Raw genomic sequence first — 21,555 nt, 5'->3', positions numbered from 1 at the left:
CCACAGTTCTGATTTTTTGGAATGTAGTTTTGGGAAAATTACAAGACCGCCAACCCTCTTAAGAGTTTTTCAATGTTGGAAACCACAACACATAACGATATAGAACTTTTTAATAAGTGCTTAAGTTTGCACCGTATCTTTGAAATGCTACGCACACCAGGCTGTTGAGGCTTCATGGCTCTGGCAACTCATACTTACCTGGCAGGGGAGATACCATGATCACGAAGGTGGTTTTCCCAGGGCGAGGCTTATCCATTGCACTCCGGATGTGCTGACCCCTGCGATTTCCCCAAATGCGGGAAACTCGACTGCATAATTTGTGGTAGTGGGGGACTGCGTTCGCGCTCTCCCCTGACATTGTACCTCAAAGTTAGATTCTTATTAAATGTTCCTTCCCTTTTATTAAGTGTTAGCTTGGGACAGTTAGGTCAGTTATTTTCTGCTGCTATTCTGTTAGTTGTCTAGTTTAATTTAAAGTTGTATACCCAGATTGTTGGTCGAAAGTATCACCCAAAAGGGTTTTTTGTTGTTTTATTTTGTTTTTTGAGACAGGGTTTCTCTGTGGTTTTGGAGCCTGTCCTGTAGCTCTTGTAGCTCAGGCTGGTCTCGAACTCACAGAGATCCGCCTGCCTCTGCCTCCCAAGTGCTGGGATTAAAGGCGGCTCTAACTGCTTTTGAGTTTTCCTATACCCAGCAGGAAATTGGTCGGATAAGCTGTTTTGATAATTTAGGTGTGCTGTTTTCACAGTGTTGTCTAAGAGCACTGTCTTCTTCCAGAGGTTCTCTGTTCAATTCCCAGCAATCACATGACTCATGCCTATAGGCACAGAACACTGTATACACACATACATACAGTTTTAAAGAAAGCAGTTCTGAGTGACATGTTTACTGATTTGTCCAGTTTCTGGATTGTAAACATTTGGAAGGCAGAGGTGAGGAAGATTGCCTCAAGTTTGAGGCCAACATGGTCTACATACAGAGTACCTGATTAAGACTGGAATCTTAAAGGGGGAATGGAGTAGGCTATGGGTTGGTAGTAGAACATTTGCCTAGCATGTTCAATTTACCGGGTTCAAATCAACACTGAAGAAGTATTCCGCAAATACTTAATTTAATATTCTGCTATTAATCCTTTTCTTTTCTTATTATGTAGCTCAGGTGCTGTGTTAAAATGGGGGATTCTCTCACCTTAGCTTCCCATGTCCTGAGACTACAGAATTACCGGTGACACTAGGCATTACACACACACACACATACACACACACACACACACACATACATACACACACATATGAGGCATTTTTTGCTTTCTGGTCTCTCAAGCACAGTAAGTCTAAATGTAATATTAACCATCACGATAAGTAAAAAGATGTGTCCTAACTTTTTTTTTTTTTGAGTTCTAACTTTCCAATTCTGTGTGTCTAAGTGTTTTGTTTACATGCATGTGCACCAGATGCACCTAAGGAAGTCAGAAGAGGGCATCAGATACTCGAGAACTACAGTTAAAGAATATTTGCATGTGACACACCACATGTGGGTTCTGGCACTTGAACCCTGGTCCTTTACAAGAGCAACAAGTGCTGTTAACCACTGAGCCATCCCTCCAACAACGTGAGCTCTAAGTCATAAGTTATAATGAAGTTGGGTGTAAGGCGTGCACAACTATAGTTCAAGCACTAAGGAGGTAGAAGTAAAAGGCTCATACATTCATAGTCATCCTCTTCCACAAGCTGCAACCCGCCTGTATAGGGTCAGATCTCAGCACCAGTAGTTTCAATATATTAACAGGTTTTCTTTCCTTTTTTTTTTTCAGGCAAAATATCAAGGAAATATATTAACAGTTTTAACTGTGCTTAACATACGTGCCATTTTGTTGATGGGAGAAGATGCGGGTCAAAGGATACCAGGCTAACTTTAAAATATTTTAATTATATTTTCTTTATTTTTTTAATATTTTTATGGTTTATTTAACTTTATTTTATGTGCATTGGTGTGAAGTGTCAGATCCCCTGGAACTGATCTTCAGACAGTTGTGAGCTGCCATGTGGGTGCTGGGAATTGAACCCGGGTCCTCTGGAAGAGCAGTCTGTGCTCTTAACCACTGAGCCATCTCTCCAGCCCCTATATTTTCTTTATTATAAGGGGCAAACTCACAAAACAGAAATGAGAAAGCCAACCTCAGCTGTGTAGCGAGGGAACCAGAAAGCAAGAACCCTGGACTGGCCTGTTTTTTTTTTCTGGGTAACCAGAAGGTTGTGTCCTAACCTGGTCCAACCTCTTAAAGATCATTGACTGTCAGGGGTCCCCATCACCTTCTCCTTTTGTCTAAATAAAAGAGTTCCAAACCCAATACAAATCTATAATATATACTAGGAACAAATATCAAGTTTAAAATTAGATTACAACCATTATGAGCAATATTAATCAAGGAACACATGACAAATGTTTTATTAAACATTCTATTCTAACGGGTCTAAGTCTTGCGCTGGAAATGCCTAGATCATAAGAGGAATGTGACCATGACTATCTAATCTTCAACCCCATCAAAGGCCTGAGAAGGGAGATTATATTACTTGAGTAGGCAGGAAGTGCAATCAAGCAGCTTCCAAAGGGAGCAGTATATGACAGAGACAACTGGCTACCTGAGCAATCACCCAAAGTTTCATTTGCAGTGTTGAAGCAACCAACTTTGGCTAAGGCCTAGCATAACTTACAGACCATTTTTAGAGGCAGGAAAAATTTTTAGAACTTCTTACCCTGTCTTGGCAAGGTTTGGCAGTCTTTTTTCTTGTGTCCTGCTTATTTAGTCCGGACATCATAGACTTTGTCAGTGGTTGAGGCATGGGCAGTTCCTTGCCCAAAGGCCAATTGTGCCAAGAAGAAAACAAACTCCAAGTGGAGTGTCTTTGGTGTTCACCACTTTTTCGGGATAGATTGGTGCTGTCAGGAACAGTTGTGTCTCACGTCAACAGAACCCTAAGTTTTTTGTTTTTTTTTTTTAAAGATTTATTTATTTATTATGTACACAGTGATCATCCTCCATGTATGCCCGCAGGCCAGAAGAGGGCACCAGCTCCTATTACAGATGGCCGTGAGCCACCATGTGGTTGCTGGGAATTGAACTCAGGACCTCCGGAAGAGCAGTCAGTGCTCTTAACCTCTGAGCCATCTCTCCAGCCCACCCTAAGTTATTTAAATGCCATGTTTTACAGATCCTTGAAATGGTTGAACATTACCTATCTATGCAGAATACAATCTCTATGCCTCTAAAGAACCTAATTAATCTGACTATATGTATAACAAACATGAATGACTATTGACCTATAATATTTAATACTTTGGTAACTTTATGTCAGAATATTAAACAATTTTTAAAGAACTGCAGTAAAGGAGGACAATGACCTGAACATGTCCGTGGATGGCCCTGATGCACACATTTTTATTACTTACTGTGCTGTATGTTCTTTCTCAGCTTACCCATATCTAGTTTCTTTCCCTTTTGTAGCGCTTCAGATAGCATAGTAATTTCTTTTTTGTTTGGCTTTTGAGACAGGGTTTCTCTGTGCAACAGCCCTGCCTGTCCTGGAAGTCAATTTGTAGCCCAGGCTGGTCTGGAACTCACAGAGGTCCATCTGTCTCTGCCTCCCGAGTGCTCGGATTAAAGGTGTAGGCCACCACTGCCCAGCTTTAGTCCTTTTTCAGTAATGGCAAGAACAGGCTCCTGCCTCTGGGGAATCTCTCCGTGTTCAAGGTAGGACTACAGCGGTTTTTTTTTTTTTTTTTTTTTTTTTTGGTTTTTTCGAGACAGGGTTTCTCTGTGGCTTTGGAGCCTGTCCTGGAACTAGCTCTGTAGACCAGGCTGGTCTCGAACTCACAGAGATCCGCCTGCCTCTGCCTCCCGAGTGGTGGGATTAAAGGCGTGCGCCACCACCACCCGGCTGCAGCACACTTTTTTGTGTTAAGGCTATTAAATGGCAGTTAGAAAACATTCTGTAGTGTGAAAGTGTATCTTGGAAAACAAAAAGCGCTTAGTGGAACTTCTCAGCAGTAATTTACATTGTTTGAGTCTCCTGACGAAATTTAAATTATTTTAAAATTTTACTCTGGCTTCATTTCATAATCTTAATTCCTCTTTATGTAGTCCATAGTTATGCCCTTGATGTTTGCAATTTTTGATTTTTGGAGATCTTTGTATAACCCAGGTTACCATTTATCTGCCCTCCTTAGACTGAGCATTGTGATGACAGTGGTGTGATTTTAACAATCTCAGTATCTGTCACAGTTAAGACTTAGTATGTGACGTAGTCTATTTTGCTAAAAACAAAATGACTGGATAATTTATAATATAAAATTCTTCATGTGTGTGGTGGTTTAAATTAGAATGACCTCCATAGGCTTATAGGTTTGAATACTTGGTCTCTCCATTGGTGGGTGTTTGGAAAAAATTAGAAAGTGTGTTCTTGGGGCTGGAGAGATGGCTCAGAGGTTAAGAGCATTGCCTGCTCTTCCAAAGGTCCTGAGTTCAATTCCCAGCAACCACATGGTAGCTCACAACCATCTGTAATGGGGTCTGGTGCCCTCTTCTGGCCTGAAGGCATAAACACAGACAGAATATTGTATACATAATAAATAAATAAATAAATAAATGGGAAAAAAAAGAAAGTGTGTTCTTTCTGGAGGCAGAGGTAGGCATATATCTGTGCTGGGCCAGTCAGTGCTACATAGTGAGACCCTGGCTACAAACAAAAGTAACAAAGATAGGTGATTTGTTTATTTTAGAAATGGCCTCTGTAGACTACAGTAGTCTTAAACGCCTGGCCACAGCAGAATTACAGCATGAACTGCAACACCCTGCCTTTTGGAGGGTGGGGAAAGGCGCACAAATGGGGTTTATTGAGTGCACCGCCATGCCCACGCTTTGTTTTTGAGAAAGGATCTTACGTAACCCAGGTTAGTCTGGAACCGTATATGGAGCCCAGGCTGACATCAACATTTGCAATGATCATCCTACCTCAGCCTCCCAAATGCTGGGATTATTACAGGTGTTAATGGCCATATCCAGTAGAGATTTATTTCTCATAGCTGTGGAAGTTAGAAGTCTAGAGGAGCTGCATCTAGTTGAGAGCTCTTTTCCTGCCTTATCCTGTGGCATGTGGCAGACAGAAGAGGAGGAGGGGAGAGAGAAAAACGGGGCTCTAACTATTGTTGGTAACTATACATCCCACTCCCTTGATAACAAGCGCCTTTGTCCAAAACAGAACAACAAAAAAGCCTTAATTCGTTCATAAGTGTGGTGTCCCTTGACCCAAACGCTTGTAAAAGCTCTCTCTATCTCCCCGCACCTCTACATTGGAGATCTAGTTCCCACCAGTGAGAGTTGGAGGATCCATTCGGGTTACACCACACGAAGAAAAGTCAAGTTTCTCTGTGTCATTTTGTCTTGGTCACTTACTGTTCTATTGCTGTGAAAAGACACCATGACCAAGGCAACTCTTATAAAAGAAGCATTTAATTGGGGGCTTGTTTAGTTAGAGCGTTAGTCCATGGCAGGAAACAGACAGGCATGGTGTTGGAGCAGTAGCTGAGAGCTTTACATCCTGATTCCAAGGCAACAGACAGTGGAGGAGATAGTGTGAGGGGGAGGAAGGGAGAGAGAGACAGAGACTGGGACTGGCATGGGCTTTTGAAATCTGAAAGTTCATTCCCAGTGACACATCTCCAACAAGCCACACCCATTCCAACAGGGCCACATTGAATCTGTCCCGAGCATCTCACCAGCTGGGAACCACGCCTGCAAACGTGAGTGAGCCTGTGGAGCCTTCTCATTTCAAAACGCCGTGGTCTCATGCACATTAACAGCTGTGGAGAACTTACTGGGGCCCAGGCACAGTTCTAAGTGTTTAACATGTATCAGCTCACTTAAACTTCTCAACGACTCTGGTGATTTTTATCTTCACTAACAGATGAGAGTTGAGTATTTTCATTCGGTTGAATCATTTTTCTAAGGTTATAATATGGGAAAAGTGGGGTGTCTTTAAGTTTAACAGAGGCTTAACTCAGGAGTTAGGGTGCCAGAAGCTCAAAGTTACACAAAATTTACACAAAGTAATGGCCCCTGGGCTCTTACATTGTGAATTTGAGGAGTGAAATTCATGGACAATAGAAGAATGGGTTTAGAAAAAAGTTTTGTTATCGATTCATAGATTGGGGGAAAGTAGACAGAGCTCCTGCAGAGCAGGAGTGGATCCTAGAAATAGGATACTATTTGAACCCAACTATAAGAGCTTTTAAAAGGACTTAAGACAGAAACTCAGGTGAGGAGCGGGGAGGGAGACGGCTCAGTCTAGTCGGCTCAACCATGAAATGTCCAGGAGTCTCTTCACAGTTTCAGTCATGTCTTGATGAAGGGCACTCATTTAGGGAGAAAGAGAAAACAGACCTTCCTTGTGGTCAGAGCAGGACCAAAGACATTTTGGCATAAACATTTCTGGAATTAGGCAAGGGCCAGTGTTTTCACCCAAGGGAAAACTTTACTATAGGGGTCCTCTGCTGTAAAGCTACCTGGACACTTTTTGTCCTGATCTTATCAGTCACACAGGGAGGTAACACAGCTAGGACAAGAATTTGAGTCTAAATTGTGAACGTAACTCACTATATTATTTACACAGTAATGTAATAATTCCCTTTGTGTTTATTTCTTTGCTTTGAAATCCGTTTGTAGTTTAATCTTTCAGAAAAATCTTTTTGTTTTTTCGAGACGGGGTTTCTCTTTGTGTAGACTTGGATGTCCTGGAACAGTCTACAAACCAGGCTGATTTATTAAACTCACAGAGATCTGCTGCCTTTGCTTCCTAAGTGCTAGGATTAAAGGCATGCACCACTACCAATGCCAGAATTTTCTGAGTTTTTTAAAAAATACTATTTAAATTTTGTGTGTGGATGTTTTCCTGTATAGCATGTGCTTGGTGCCATAGGAGATCAGAAAGTGGCAGTGAACCTCCTGAAACTGGAGTTATGAATGGTTGTGAGCCACTATGTGGGTTCTGGGAACCTGGCTCTTCTGCGAGAATGGCAAATGTTTTTTTTTTTTAAGATATTTTATTTTTTTTAATATTTATTTATTTATTATGTATACAATATTCTGTCTGTATGCCTGAAGGCCAGAAGAGGGTGCGAGGCCTCTTTACAGATGGTTGTGAGCCACCATGTGGTTGCTGCGAATTGAACTCAGGACCTTTGGAAGAACAGGCAATGCCCTTAACCACTGAGCCATCTCTCCAGCCCGGCAAATGTTTTTAAACTGGAAAATATTTTTTTTTAAATTGCACTTGGTTTCCTGCATGGTTTATACCCATAATCGCAGCGTTCAGGAGGCTGAGGCAGGCAGTTTTCTTTGTGTTTGTGGCCAGCCGCCTGAGCTACAGTGGGAGGCTCCTATCTCAAGTAAACAATAAGCCTGGTCTGGTTGCACTTGACTGTAGCTCCAGAATTTGGGAGGTGAAAGGAGGATCTAGATGTCGTAGTATCTGCAGTTTCATAACAAGTGGTTGGTAGGTCCATGTGGGCTACATAGGACCCTGTCTCAAAATACAAACAATACTCAGCTGGGCGGTGGTGGCGCATGCCTTTAATCCCAGCACTCAGGGGGCAGAGGCAGGCTGATCTCTGTGAGTTCAAGGCCATCCCGCTCTACAGAGCGAGTTCCAGGACAGGCTCCAAAGCTACAGAGAAACCCAGTCTCAAAAAACCAAATAAATAAATAAATAAATCCCTCAAACTCAACAATCTGGGCAGCATAAGTCACACCTGTTATGCCAGTCAGCACTTCGAAGGTTGAGGCAGAAGAATTGATTGAAGCCAAGCCCGAGTTACATAACTTTTTGGCCAGCCTAAGCTGTAGAGTGAGATTCTGTCTCAAATTTTCTGGCTTGGTGTTTTCCGTTGCTTGTTCTTCTGTTGCCGAGACAAAAGCAGCCTAAAGGAGAGGGCTTTTTCTGGCTCACGGTGTGTGTGGGGGGGCGGCTCCTCTGTTAGTGCAGAGCAGTCACTGGGGCAGGAGCTTGAGGTAGCTGATTTCACTGTCTCTATTGCAGTGAAAGACAAAGGCCCGTGCTCCACCCACTTTTTTCTTTTTACTCAGACCAGTGGGCGGGTCCTTCCAATTTCAGTTAACGCAAAGTAATCCCCCACAGGTGTGTCCTGAGGACCATCCAGGTGATTCTAGAGTGCCAGCAGTTAATTTTAATCATCTCACCCTTCACTCCAGAACTGCATCTCTAGTGATAATGCACAGCTTTTTCTCGGCCTTACTCTGTAAACCATGCAGCACGACAACTATTTACACAGCATTCAGCTTGCATTAGATATCGCAAGTAATCTAGACGGCGTTTCAAGTTTCCTAGGAACATATGTATAAGTTGCATGCAAATACCGCTCCATTTTCTATAAGAGACTTGAGCATCTATGAATTTGGGTTAGTATCTGGGGAGTCTGGAGTCATTCTTCCTCAGGTATTGAGGGCCACCTACATCAATTTTCCAAGTGAAAAAGAACCTAAAACTGAGTCTGGTAGTGAATATCTAGGATCCTTCTATTGCTAGAGACTGAAACAGGAGAATTGAAACTTCAAGGCCTGCTAGCAATTGAAGATTCTGCTTGAAGAGTAAAAAAACAAAGCAAAGGGGGCTGGAAAGTTGGCTCAGTAGTTAAGAGTACTGACTGCTCTTCCAGAGGACCCGGGTTCAATTCCCAGCATCCACATGGCAGCTCACAATTGTCTGAAGATCCAGTTGCAGGGGATCGGACACCTTCACACCAATGCACATAGAATAAAGTTAAATAAACCATAAAAAATAACAAAAAAAACCAAAGCAAAACAAAGTCTGCGGATATAATATAGCTTAGTGTTTGAGCACTGGCTGAGCATATGTGAGACGTAGGAGTCAATTCCTTCTACCACCAAGAAGGAAGTTGTCTTAGCCATTGTTCTACACCTGTGAAGAATCACTATGGCCAAGGCAACTCTTCTTTTAAAAAGCATTGCTTACAGTTTCACGGTATTAGTTTGTTATCATAATGACCAGTGCATGGCAGCATTTGTGACCCTGGAGCAGTGGCTGAGAACTACATCCTGCTCTGCAAGCAGAGAGAAGGGAAGGAGAAGGGAAAGCGAGGGAAAGGAGACAGACAGACATTGGACCTGGCATGAGCTTTTGAACCCTCAAAGCCTACACCTAGTGACATACTTCCACAGGGCCACAAACCCTAACTCTTCTGATCTTTTTGAACAGTTCCCCTCCCTGAAGACCAAGCATTCAAATCTATGAGCCTATGGGGGCCGTTCTTATTCAAACCACATAGAAACCTAAAAAAAATGCAATTTTTAAATTGGCAAAGGGAAATAAAAACCAGAAACTCAGTTCGACTTTAATGCCGAGAGCAGGCTTTTATGGACTTGAGAATGGTGCCTTAATACCCAGCAGTACATGCAGGAGAAGGTGCGGTATGGAGGGAGAGCATTCCTTAGAATTGCGGGGGGTGGGGGGGTTGGGGGGGGTGGAGAAGATTTCACCAGACTTAGAAACTATTTTTCAGGATAAACTGGTTTTTGAAACATGAGGGTGGGAGATAAATCGCCTGTTTTTGCAACCCTTGGGCTCCTGGATGTGTGCTGGGGGTTCACTGCTTTCAGGGAATCAGCAGATGGCAGATTTCCTGAAACCGTGGATTTGTTTTAGGGTCCTGGTTCTGTGAGGATTTTCCTTTAGGAGAGAGAACAATCTTGCTTCTTTACGTTTGTGAGGTATTAGAATAATGTATTGTTTGTTCTCTTTTGAAACAGAATGTCTCGGGCTGTTCATTTTCCAGTCCCTTGTCCAGTGCAGCTTGGTACCTTAACCGATGATTCTTTGGAAGCTCAGCTTCATGAATACACCAGACAAGGGAGTTATGTGAAGGTGAAGAAGATCCTTAAGAAAGGTGAGTGCAGTGTAACATGGCAGAGGCAGCAGGACCCACATTTCTGAACAGTGTTTGGTAAATACAGTGCCAAGGCTGGGTTTGGTAGCCTACACTTTTAAAACTGCCTGGCGAACGGCAGGCAGATCTCTGAGTTCGTTCAAGACCAGTTTCCTTTACAAACGGAGGTCAAAGCCAGCCCATCTATATAATGAAATCCTGTCTAATGCAAAAACAGACTCGTGCCAGGCTGGAGAGAGAACTCAGAGGTTAATAGCACTGACTGCTCTTTTAGAGGTCCTGAGTTCAATTCCCAGCAACCACCATGGTAGCTCACAACCATCTGTAATGATATCTTGTACCCTTTTTTGGCCTGCAGGCAGAACATTGTATATATAATAAATAAATCTTAAAAAGAACAACAAAAAAAAAAACCTAGTGCTAACAGTTCTCTCTCAAAAAATAAATAAAGAGGGTTGGAGATCAGCAGGATCAGTGTTTGCTTAGCATATGTGAAGATCTAGGTTCCATCCTCAAACCGTGCAGAAAAGCAGATGTGTGGGCACCTGCCTGTCCTCCCAGCACCGAGAAGCAGAAGTTTAAGGCCTTTCATGGGTATCTAGGCTCCTGTAGTCTCTCATGTTCACACACAATTAAAAGCAATAAAAATAGACTGGATGGTGGTGGTGGTGGCACGCGCCTTTAGTCCCAGCAATCAAGAGGCAGAGGCAGGTGGATCTCTGTGACTAGAGGTCAGTCTGGTTTACAGAGTGAGTTCCAGGACAGCCAGGGCTACTGTCTTGAAAAACCAACCAGATAAACAAACAAAAAAAGGTAATAAAAGTAAAACCAGAACCAAACTAAGCCAAACAAATAAGAAAGCAAACAAAGCTGGGTGCTGAGATTATAGTGTGTGCTCCCTTGCCTGGCTCCTGGCATTCGCTGTTTCTGATAAGAAAGTTAATGTCGTTAGAATCATTGTTCCTGTCTATGTAGTATTTTGTTTTGTAATATTTTAAAAAAATTTTGTGTGCAGTGGGTGCAGTCATCATCAAAGGCCAGAGGTGACAGGTCCTCTGAGTTGGAATTGCAGGTAGTTCTGAGCCACCTGATGTGGTGCTGGTGCTGGGTTATAAACTCTGGTCCTCAGAAAAACTGTCTTTCCAACCCCCAATATTTGGATTTTTCTTCCCTCCCTCCCTTCCTTTCCCTCCCTCCCTCCCTCCCTCCCTCCCTTCCTCCCTCCCTTTCTCTCTTTCTCTCTCTCTCTTTCTTTCTTTTTGGTTTTTCGAGACAGTTTCTCTGTGTAACAGCCTTGGCTGTCCTGGAACTTGCTCTGTAGACCACACTGACCTAGAACTCACAGAGAGCAGAGATCGGCCTGCCTCTGCCTTTCATGTGCTGGGATTAAAGGTATGTGCCACCACTGCCCGGCAATATTTTGTTTTTCTTTGGCTTCTTTGTTATGCCCAGATTACGGACCCCCTGCCCCAGCCGCCGCAAAACCAACTTATAGACCAAGTCCTGTATGTAAAAGCAAAGAGCTTTTATTCTTATACAAGTTTGCAAACTTGGACTCTCAGTGTGTCTAACATACTGGAATGATCGAAGAGCCCTGAGCTCAGTTGGGGTTGGGTTTTTATAACAGCAAAGGTAGAGGTGAGGGATTTCTAAGGTTTCAGGACCCCTGATTGGCTGACATTTATCTAGGGGTGTCCTGGTGAAAAGCGATGTGTGTGTGCTGACAGGTGATCCTATCTACAATGGTTGGAACATTAGACATCTACTTTGGATTGTCTGTTCCTGGGTGGTGCCTGGGTAGTCTCAGTTTGTGGTCTTTCTAGGAACCAGGTATTGACTTAGGGAAGACTACTGAGTCTTGGGCCTCTATTGAGCTTGTCACGGCTTCAGTTTCCTTCAGTTTTCTGGTTTGTGTTGGTGTGTAGGTATATTTTGTGTGTAGTGTGTGCTGTGCGGGTGCCAGAGGTGGCAGGTGTCTTCTTCTGTTACTCTGCTTTATTCATTTTGAGACAGAGTCTCTCCCTGAACCCAGAGAGCTTGCCTTGCTTTTGGCAAGCTGGAGGCAGCAAGAACCCATTAATCCTGTCTGTTCTTCTCTGCCCCCATTGCTGGGGTTCCAGGTGATTGTGGGATAGTGCTACAATCAGAACTCTGGTCCTCTGACAATGCACAAAGAAAAGAGGTCATCAGTTTGAGGAGCAAGAAGGACAGTTGAAGGAAAGGGAGGGGGAAGTGATGTAATTATATTTTAATTAAAACCAAAAACAAACAAAAAAGCCTCTGGTCCTCATGGTCCTGCAACAAGCTCTCCTAAATACTGAACCATCTCTACAGACATCACTCTTTCAAAGATTTGTTTTTATGTGTATATGTCATGGCAGGGCCCCCCCCCCCACCACCACGAAAGCCTCATGGCTTGTTGGAGGGGGATTGAAAGGTTGTTGATCCCTGAAATTCTCAAGAAAAACACTAGTCCCACGATTTTGAACCAAATCTGAAGCAACCTTTAAATAAATACTGGCCAGGGAGCTGGACTCTGGTCAGGTCCATCCCTGGGTTCCCAGGAAATGGTCATTAAGTCACATTTTTCAGAAGTTTAGAAAGGCAAAACCCATAATTCACTGTATTTCCCATCAGGTCCAATCAGGGACAAGCATACATCCTGATGTCTTCTCTGCCTATGAATCTCCCTCCTTCATGTGATCAAGTATATCCAGTGTAGTTGGTTCAAACAAACTTGTTCATGAGAGAGAAACCTCCTGGCTTGTTATTTCCCGAGAACTACAGCTCCAAGCATTCCAGAAAGTTATCTTGTTTTTGGGCAAGTGGGCCTCACAGGGTAACTTTGTTTTTTACAAGGTGAAGGATGAAACTAGAAACACTCAGGAATACACACACACACACACACACACACACACACACACACACGGACATGATCCATGAGAGGTGAAGAATGAGACTTTGCAGGTACTAGGTCATGACCTCTGGGGACTGACCTCGTGGTTTACTTTTTGTTAAATGGGAAAATCTTGAAGAGAAAGACCAGTCCCACAATTATCCAGCTAAGGGTAGCTTTATTTTAGAGGGACCGTCCAGCGAGCTATCTCGCTCTAACTTGGGATTTTAAAGAGCAGCTCCTTCTTTCCTTTTTGGTTTTTTTTTGTTTTGTTTTGTTTTTTTTCGAGCCAGGGTTTCTCTGTAGCTTTATTTATTATGTATATAGCATTCTGTTTGTGTGTATGCTGGCAGGCCAGAAGAAGGCACCAGACCTTATTACAGATGGTTGTGAGCTGCTATGTGGTTGCTGGGAATTGAACTCAGGACCTTTGGAAGAGCAGGCAATGCTCTTAACCATTGAGCCATCTCTCTAGGCCCCCCCCCTTAATTATTTCTTAAACATATTTGTGTGTGTGTGTGTGTGTGCATATATGTGTGTGCAGGATCCTTGGAAGACAAAAGGGCATCAGATCCTTCGGAGTTGGAGTTGCAGGCATTTGTGACCTGCCCGTTGCAGGTGCTGGGACGCAGCCCTCTGATAGAGCAGCAAGCATCTTATCTGCAGAACCATCTCTTCAGCACCCTGATAACTTTGAAGTTGGTTCTCACTCTGTTTACCTACCTGGTATGGAACTTAGTATGTAGCCTAATCTGACCTCACATTGTGACTAATTCTCCTAGAGAGATGTTCAGATCCATGTGCTATTGGAGCATCTACTCAGAGGAGAGGAGACCAAGGTACAGAATGTGTGATGAGGAGTTTCTCAGAATGCAGAATGTAAGCAGGCCATGGTGGTTCAGCCTTTAATCCCAGGAACTGGGAGGCAGGGGCAAAGGGGTCTCTGTCAGTTTAAGGCCAGCCTGCTCTACAAAGGGAGTTTTAGGCCTATCAGAGCGATGTAGTGAGACCCTGTCTCAAAAGCAAGTAAACAACAAAAACAGAACAGAAAAGGTAGAATGAAGAATGGAAAAGTCTTGGGGCTGAAGAGATGGCTCAGAGGTTAAGAGCATTGCCTACTTTTCCAAAGGTCCTCAGTTCAATTCCCAGAACCACATGATGGCTCACAACCATCTGTAATGGGGTCTGGTGTCCTCTTCTGGCCTGCAGGCATATACACAGAAAGAATATTGTATACATTATAAATTGATAAATATTTTTTAAAAAAGAATGGAAAGACCGGGGGATGGTGGCGCACGCCTTTAATCCCAGCTCTCGGGAGGCAGAGGCAGGCGGATCTCTGTGAGTTCGAGACCAGCCTGGTCTACAGAGCTAGTTCCAGGACAGGCTCCAAAGCCACAGAGAAACCCTGTCTCGAAAAACCAAAAAAAAAAAAAAAAAAAAAAAAAAAAAGAATGGAAAAGTCTTAAATACTTGAATTATTATCACAGAGCAGAGTTTGTATGGGAGCAGTCTTCAGATATAAACTGTGTTGAGGAGAGAAAGTAATGGTGGACATTTTCTCTACACACTGTCAACATCTGCACATGAATGAAAGGAAAGTTTTGCTGTCTCTCTTTTTCCATGAGTCTGAGTGGTCCTTAGATGGATGGATGTGCCCATGTCAACAACCACATTCATTCAGAATTTAACTGACTTTAGCTTTCCTCACTTCCCAAGTATGGCATTGCTTTTAGTACCAGGAAGAATTAGAACCAACTTTTCCCCTGTGTGTGACCGCTAACAAGCAATGTAACATCTATAAAGGAAATAGCCCTTTTCCTATTGGTAAATGATAAAATGGTAAGACAGATTAAATAACGATCAAGTATAAGTCCAGTAATTATACTAGTAATTACCATGTGGCAGAAGATTGCTTCACTTTGCCCTTTTCCCTGTTTCTCTTTTAGAGTAGAGGAAATACAGAATCTCAAAATGCTGATTTCTGTTTGCTTTGATCTTTTTAGACAGGATTTCATGTAGCTGCGGCTGGCCTCAAATTCTAAGACTGATGTAAAACTACTGATCCCCTTGCCTTCACTTTCCAAGTGCAAGGATAACAGCAGTGAGCCACCAGCCCCTTCAACCACAGAATTTATTTAATAGAGTGTGTAGCCCTTGAACTGCCATTTTACTGTCGTACTTTTTCGTTTTATTCGTCACGAAAGGACTCTGTCTTGGGCCAGGGATCCAAGGCTGCGTGAGCCCGCTAACACCGGACGGCTCCGCGGCGCCTCTGGCTTGGGGCAAACGGGGGCTGACGGCAGCGCTGCTGGGCGGGTGGCTCGCGACCCGACGCAGGCGGAAGTGGGACGGGGCGACAGAGAGTTGGCAGCCGATTGGCTGTTTAGCGATCGTATGCTAATTAGCGACAGCGCCTCTGTCCCTCAGACTTGGAGAACTGTGGCAACTGAAATGTCCTGTGGACTTGGCAGCGGGCGACGTTCAGCGGGGAACGTGTCCCCGTTTGTGCAAATGCAGTGTGTCCGTAATAGCAGCGCCCAAGGGCAGTGCGGCGAGCGGGTCGCGGTGCTCGCCGTGAGTAAGATGTGAGCGCGCCGGGTGCAGTGCAGCGAGCTGGGCAGTGCGAGGTTAAGACTATACTTTCAGGGATCATTTCTATAGTTTATTACTAGAGAAGTTTCTCTGACTGTGTAGAGCACCCGAAACCACGAGGACGAGACGTAGTGTTCCCTCCTGAGCGTGAAGCCGGCTTTAGGTGCTGCTTTTCTGCAGCTGCCTTCTGCCATTGATGATCGTTCTTCTCTCCCTTCTGGGAGAGTGAGAGGGAGGGAACGCAGTCTGAGTGGGTTTCGTCTTTCACTTCTAGTTCCTGAAGGATAGTGTGTTACTTTGAGTTGTCTTGTTGTTTCTTCAATTCAATTTTTTTTTTTTAGTTACACGTCAAGTCAGTTTGTGGCCCTCTTTCGCGCTTCTTAGTAGAGCTCACTTACTTAGGTTGATTCTTTTTTTAGCACTGTGAGATAATTAAACTTCATTTGCCAAGTAAAGGAAGCCTCATGTTGTGTTTTAATGTATCCTTAAGGGCTGGGGAGATGGCTCAGAGGTTAAGAACACTGGTTGTTCTTCCACAGGTCCTGGGTTCAATTCCCAGCATCCACATATCGTGGCTTTCAACCATCTTTAAGGTATCCTTTGGAAGGCATTATATACTATTGTCCTGTTTTCAGTTCTTAGTACACTCAAGATTATATTTATTCAATGTAAAAGAAAACCTCTATACACCTAAAACAAAAATGAGGATTCAGCCTCCCCCCCCCCCCCCCCCCCCGCTCCCAAATCCTTTAAAAATTATTTTGAGTATTTTTGGGAGGCTGTCCTTGCCCCAGCAGGAGCAGGGAAGTAAGAGGACTACTGGCAAGAGTTGATTCTGTCCTATCATGTGGGCACGGGCAAGTGAGAGTAAATTCAACTTCTCAGACCTTGTAGCTGACGCCTTACTTGATCTTGTAGTCACAAGATTTTGTTTTTTCCCTCTAATTTTATGTGAATGAGTTTCATCTACTTGTCTGTACGTGGACTGTGAGGTACCTAGTGCTGGGCCGTGGTAAGATTCCCTGTAACTAAAAACTACAGATTGTTGTTAGTTTTCATGTGGTTCTGGGAATGGGTCCTCTGTAAGAGCAGTAGCCTCTTGGATCCTTAACCTCTGAATCATATGGCCAGCCCCAAAACAATGAAAAGTGGTTGGTTTGGCAGGGTCTTGATATGAAGCCCTTGACTGGCCTGGAACTCTGTAAACCTAGCTAGTCTGGAACTTGTAGAGATCCTCCTGCCTCTGAAAGGCTCCCTTCCTTCCAGTTTATGGTGTAGTGTTGTCACTATATGGTTTCTAGGAGCCCAACCCCAACCCTCTGAAAAAGTATTCAATGCTGTTAACCACTGAGCCATCTCTCCAGGCCCATAGAGCTTTTATTTTAAATAAAAAAGTTAATTAAGTAACAGAAAAATTAAAGGTTTCTCTTTATGCAGTGTGCTGACACAGGCCTGTAATTACTTGGGAGGTGGATGTACCAGGCTTTTTCTTTGTTGGGCCACCAACTAGCTCCCCAATAAAGACCAGAACTTATTTTTTTTTTCTGAAGCTGAGGACCGAACCCAGGGCCTTGCGCTTGCTAGGCAAGCGCTCTACCACTAAGCTAAATCCCCAACCCCCAGAACTTATTATTAGTTACACGTTTCTGGCTAGCTCTTTTAACTTAAATTAACCCCTTTATCTACATTTTACCTCAGGGCTTTTTTTTTTTTTTTTTCCTTTTCTTACTTTCTTGCTGTCTGGCTATCAGCTGCTAGTTTCTGCCTCTGGGTGTCTGTCTCTCTCTCCTCCTTTTTCTCTCTTCCTTCCTTCCTTCTTGAGCCTAGATTTCTCCTCCTACTTATTCTTTCTGCCTCATAGCCCTGTCTGTCCCTCTCCTGCCTAGCTATTGGCCATTCAGCCTTTTATTAGACTAATCAGGCAAGGTGAAACAAGTGCAACATATCTTTAATAAGTAAACACATTATTTTTTTGTTTTTTTTTTAAAGATTTATTTATTTATTATGTATACAACATTCTGCCTCTGCCCACATGCCAGAGGAGGGCACCAGATGTCAGAACAGATGGTTGTGAGCTACCATGTGGTTGCTGGGAATTGAACTCAGGACCTCTGGAAGAGCAGCCAGTGCTCTTAACCTCTGAGCCATCTCTCCAGCCCAGGTAAACACATTCTTGCATCGTTAAAAAAGTGCAGCATAAACAAATGTAACACACCTTTACACAGTTAAAGTGATATTCTGCAGCATAAATGTAGTACATCATTGCCTAGGAAAATAATATTCTACAGCAGATGAAAGAAGGTGGACTGGAGTTTAAGGTTAGTCTGGACTGTACAAGGCCCTGTTTCAAAAGTCAAAAAGCATGGGGCTACAGAGATATCTCAGTGGTAAAGAGGGTTGAGAGTTTGGTTCCTAGCTCACAACCTCCTGTATCTCCAGCTCCTGGGAATGGGTGTCCTCTTCTGACTTTCTCATGTATCTACACACATATACATCAAATACATTTTCCAAAGTAAAACCACAAGAAGCAAAATTTTCTCTCAATATAAGTTTCAGCAGTCCCATTGCAGGATGATTCTTGATATTTATATTGATTCTGTATTCGCTTTGCAGGAATTTGTGTTGATGGAGTTAACAGCCAGGGCCAGTCGGCACTTTTTGTTGCAGCATTATTGGGCCATATGAAATTAGTGGATGTTCTGGTGGATTATGGGTCAGATCCAAACCAGTAAGTATAATGATATTAATTTCTAAAAAATAAAGAATATGAATTAAAACTCATTTTTTTTTGAGTCAGAGTCTTACTCTGCATTTTATGCTGTGTGAAACTTACTGTTTAGGCCACGTTGTCCTTGATCCTTCCTTCAGCCTTCAGAGTTCTGGGATTTCGGATTCCAGACACTATGCCGAGCCCTAGGAGTGTGTTGGCTTTAATTATTTTTTTAAATTTTATTTCCAAGTGTGGAAGTGCATGTGTGTGTAGGTTAAAGGACAGCTTGGAGAGTCAGTTCTCGCATGTTGGACCTGGAAGTGGGATGTCAAACTCAGGTGGGCATGTTTAGCGGCAAGCATTTTACCTGCTGAGCCATCTCTCTGGCTTGGCTAGCTTCAGACAGGGTCTGATAGAGCTGAGGCTGCCCTTGAATTCCTAGTCTTCCTGCCTCCACTTTCCAAGTTTTGTGATTATATGAAATTTCTTAACTTTATCAGGTTTCTTTAAGTTTTAATTAAATTTTAATTAATTATTTTATGAAAATGCTTCATACATTACAATATTGTTGCTATCTTCAAGGTTTCTTCTTTTTTGAGGCAGGGTCTCACTGTTCTGGTGGTCACAGACATCTGCCAGCCTCTGCCTCCCAGTCTCTTGGTGCTGGGATAAAGGCGTGAGCTACCGCATCCAGTTCATTTTCAGGGTCCTTAAAGCTTTATAACATGGCGCTACTGTTGCTGGCTTTTAAAAGAAACACAGGTCAGCCAGGCAGTGGTGGCGCAGGCCTTTAACCCAGCACTTGGGAGGCAGAGGCAGGTAGATCTCTGAGTTCAAGGCCAACCTAGCCTACAAGAGCTAGTTCCAGGACGGGCTCCAAAACTACAGGAAACCCTGTCGTAAAAAACAAACAAACGAAAAAAGGAAACAGGTCTTTTTTCCCCCTTTTCTTTCTGTTTTTTTGTTCGTTTTTGTGATTTTTCATTTTCCTTCCTTCCTTCCTTTCTTTTTTGAGACAGGGTTTTTCTGTGTAGCCCTGGCTGTCCTGGAACTGGGTCTGCAGAGATCCACCCTCTACCCCCACCCCTCGTTGTCCTGGAGCTTGCTTTGTGTAGGTAAAGATATCCTTAAACTCATAGAAATCTGCTTGCCTCTGCTGCTGGAGTGCTGGGATTAAAAACATGTGACTGACTGCGGTTCTTTTTCCTTTTTCCTTTCGGCTTTTCAAGACAGGGTTTCTCTGAGTAACAGTCATGGCTGCCCTGGAACTCCCTTTGTAGACCACATTGGCCTCAAACTCGGAGACATCCACCTACCTCTGCCTCGGAAGTAATGGGATTAAAGGCCTGCGCTACCACTGTCTGGCCTGTCTGCATTTCTTTCTGATTTAGAGGATTGAACCTAGGACTCATATCCTTGAGCTATACTTCTAGTCCATAGTTGGCAAAAATACTAGAAAATAAGAAACTTTGCTAATTTTTATCAGTAAAATAGTTATATACCTATCTTGAAACATTTGAAGTAATAAAGTTGACTTTCTCAGCATTCATACTTTACCCTATAAAACAATGATGTGAGAAGGACGAGTCATTGCTAATGTCTGTCATTGTTGGCCTATTTCTATTTTCAGAATTATAATTTATATTATGTACTCCATTTGCTGAAACAGTTTACCCACCAACAAGTACTTGATATCAGTGTTTCAGAAAGGGTAATTTTTGCTTGACTTTTTTTTTTTTTTTAATTGAAACAGGGTTTCTTTATAGCTTTGGAGCCTATTCTGGAACTCACTTTGTAGACCAGGTTGGCCTTGAACTCACAGAGATCCACCTGTCTCTGCCTCCAGAGTTCTGGGATTAAATGCATGTACCACCACCCAGATCCCCAGATCATTCTCTCTCTCTCTCTCTCTCTCTCTCTCTCTCGCCTTCTCTCTCTCTCTCTCTCCTTCTCTCTCTACCTACCTACCTTTCTTATCTATCTATCTTCCTTCCTTTCTTTCTTTCTTTCTTCTTTCTTTCTTTCTTTCTTTCTTTCTAGATTTACTTATTATGTATACTGTTCTGCCTGCATGTATGCCTGCAGGCCAGAAGGGGGCGCCAGATCTCATTACAGATGGTTGTGAGCCACCATGTGGTTGTTGGTATTGAACCCAGGATCTCTGGAAGAGCAGCCAGTGCTCGTAACCTCTGAGCCATCTATCCAGCCCTCCTGATTTTTCTAGTCATAAATTAAAAGAATCTCAGTTTAATATTTGATACAAATTTTAAAATGAAAGAACAGCAATGTGATGACTCAGTAGTATATGAATGTCTCTTTAGGAAATAGTTGTCTCTCTCTAGATAGTAACACTTGCTCACCTGAGCTATAATTCTTGACAGGGAATAGCAAGCAGGTACCTGCACAGTTCTCATCGATCAGAACCGTGAGCACGCCTTTATGGGACTCCAGCTGACTTTTAAAGGAATCTCAGTATAGAATCAATCATAGTTTTTCCTGTCTTACTTAAATAAGCACTGTTCTATATACTCAAAAACTGTTCTCATGTTAAAATGGTTTGTATTGTTTCATAGAGAAAACTTGTAATCTTGTAAAAAGATAAAGAAAATGATTCAGTTCTATATCCAGGGGTAGCAACATAATGAACATTTTCTTGTCTTTCCTTCTAGATTTTTTCTAGTCTCACATACATTTTGCTATATCCACTATATTGTGTGATTACAAAGGCTCATCTGATAACTGCAGACACTCGCTTGGTTGGGATCCCCTGCAGTACTTAGGAAAAAGTGCAACTTTTTCAGCCTCCTGCATTTAGCTCTGTGTGGTTCATATTCAGAGCTAAGTTCTTTAAAGACAGATCATTTAAACTTCTACAAGACTAGGTCTCACTATGTAGCAATGCAGACCTGGAACTGTGCAGATGAGGTGTATGAGTGTGTGCTCACATGTGTGCACACACTTATTTATACACACAATTAAAATTAAATGAAATCTGGGTTTAGTAAAGTGCACACCTTTAACCCCAGCACTCAGGAGGCAGAGGCAGATGGATCTCTGTAAGTTCAATGCCAGTCTGGTCTGCATAGCAAATTCCAGGACAGCCAGGGCTACACAGAGAAACTTTGTGTCAAAAAAGGGGAGAAGGTAGAAAAGGAAGAGAAGAAAAGAAAGAACTCTTTTAAAAATATCTTTATAAATCCATACAGATGTAAAATTACTTGAAGGTTTTTGTGGTTTCTTGTATAGGTCAGGTAAGTGTCTACCACTGATCTCCAGCTCCAAAAATGACAAAGAATTTGAAAGGGCAGACATTCAGATACATAAACATTACAGGAAATAGTGGGCAGTGAAAAGAGACAGGGTTTCTCTGTAGTTT

At 42.9% G+C, this 21,555-nt stretch overlaps 2 protein-coding genes and 2 non-coding genes across 4 annotated transcripts in view; 3 read left to right on the top strand and 1 right to left on the bottom strand.

Annotated features, from left to right (window-relative positions):
- LOC121456195 (DNA repair protein RAD51 homolog 3-like) overlaps positions 1 to 358 on the bottom strand; it is a 35,946-nt gene extending 35,588 nt beyond the window's left edge. The window contains exon 1 of the mRNA XM_041664079.1: positions 199 to 358. Coding sequence (XP_041520013.1) covers positions 199 to 358 — 160 coding nt within the window. The remainder of the gene's footprint in view (positions 1 to 198) is intronic.
- On the top strand, positions 191 to 354 carry LOC121457258. The gene has a single exon (XR_005975752.1). It is a non-coding gene; the product is annotated as a U1 spliceosomal RNA (small nuclear RNA).
- Positions 359 to 9,842: 9,484 nt separating the features above from the next.
- The window catches only part of LOC121456194 (inactive serine/threonine-protein kinase TEX14-like), an 82,513-nt gene continuing 70,800 nt past the window's right edge, over positions 9,843 to 21,555 (top strand). The window contains 2 exon segments of the mRNA XM_041664077.1: positions 9,843 to 9,978; positions 18,083 to 18,197. Of these exon segments, the coding sequence (XP_041520011.1) occupies positions 9,843 to 9,978; positions 18,083 to 18,197 (251 nt within the window).
- LOC121457228 lies at positions 15,508 to 15,724 on the top strand. The gene has a single exon (XR_005975720.1). It is a non-coding gene; the product is annotated as a small nucleolar RNA U3 (small nucleolar RNA).

This window comes from Microtus oregoni, unplaced genomic scaffold, assembly GCF_018167655.1.
Source record: "Microtus oregoni isolate MIOR12 unplaced genomic scaffold, Mior012 000015F_ref0000493, whole genome shotgun sequence".
Taxonomy (NCBI): domain Eukaryota; kingdom Metazoa; phylum Chordata; class Mammalia; order Rodentia; family Cricetidae; genus Microtus; species Microtus oregoni.
The sequence above is the reverse complement of the archived record's forward strand: the minus strand, read 5'-3'. Positions and strand labels throughout refer to the sequence as shown.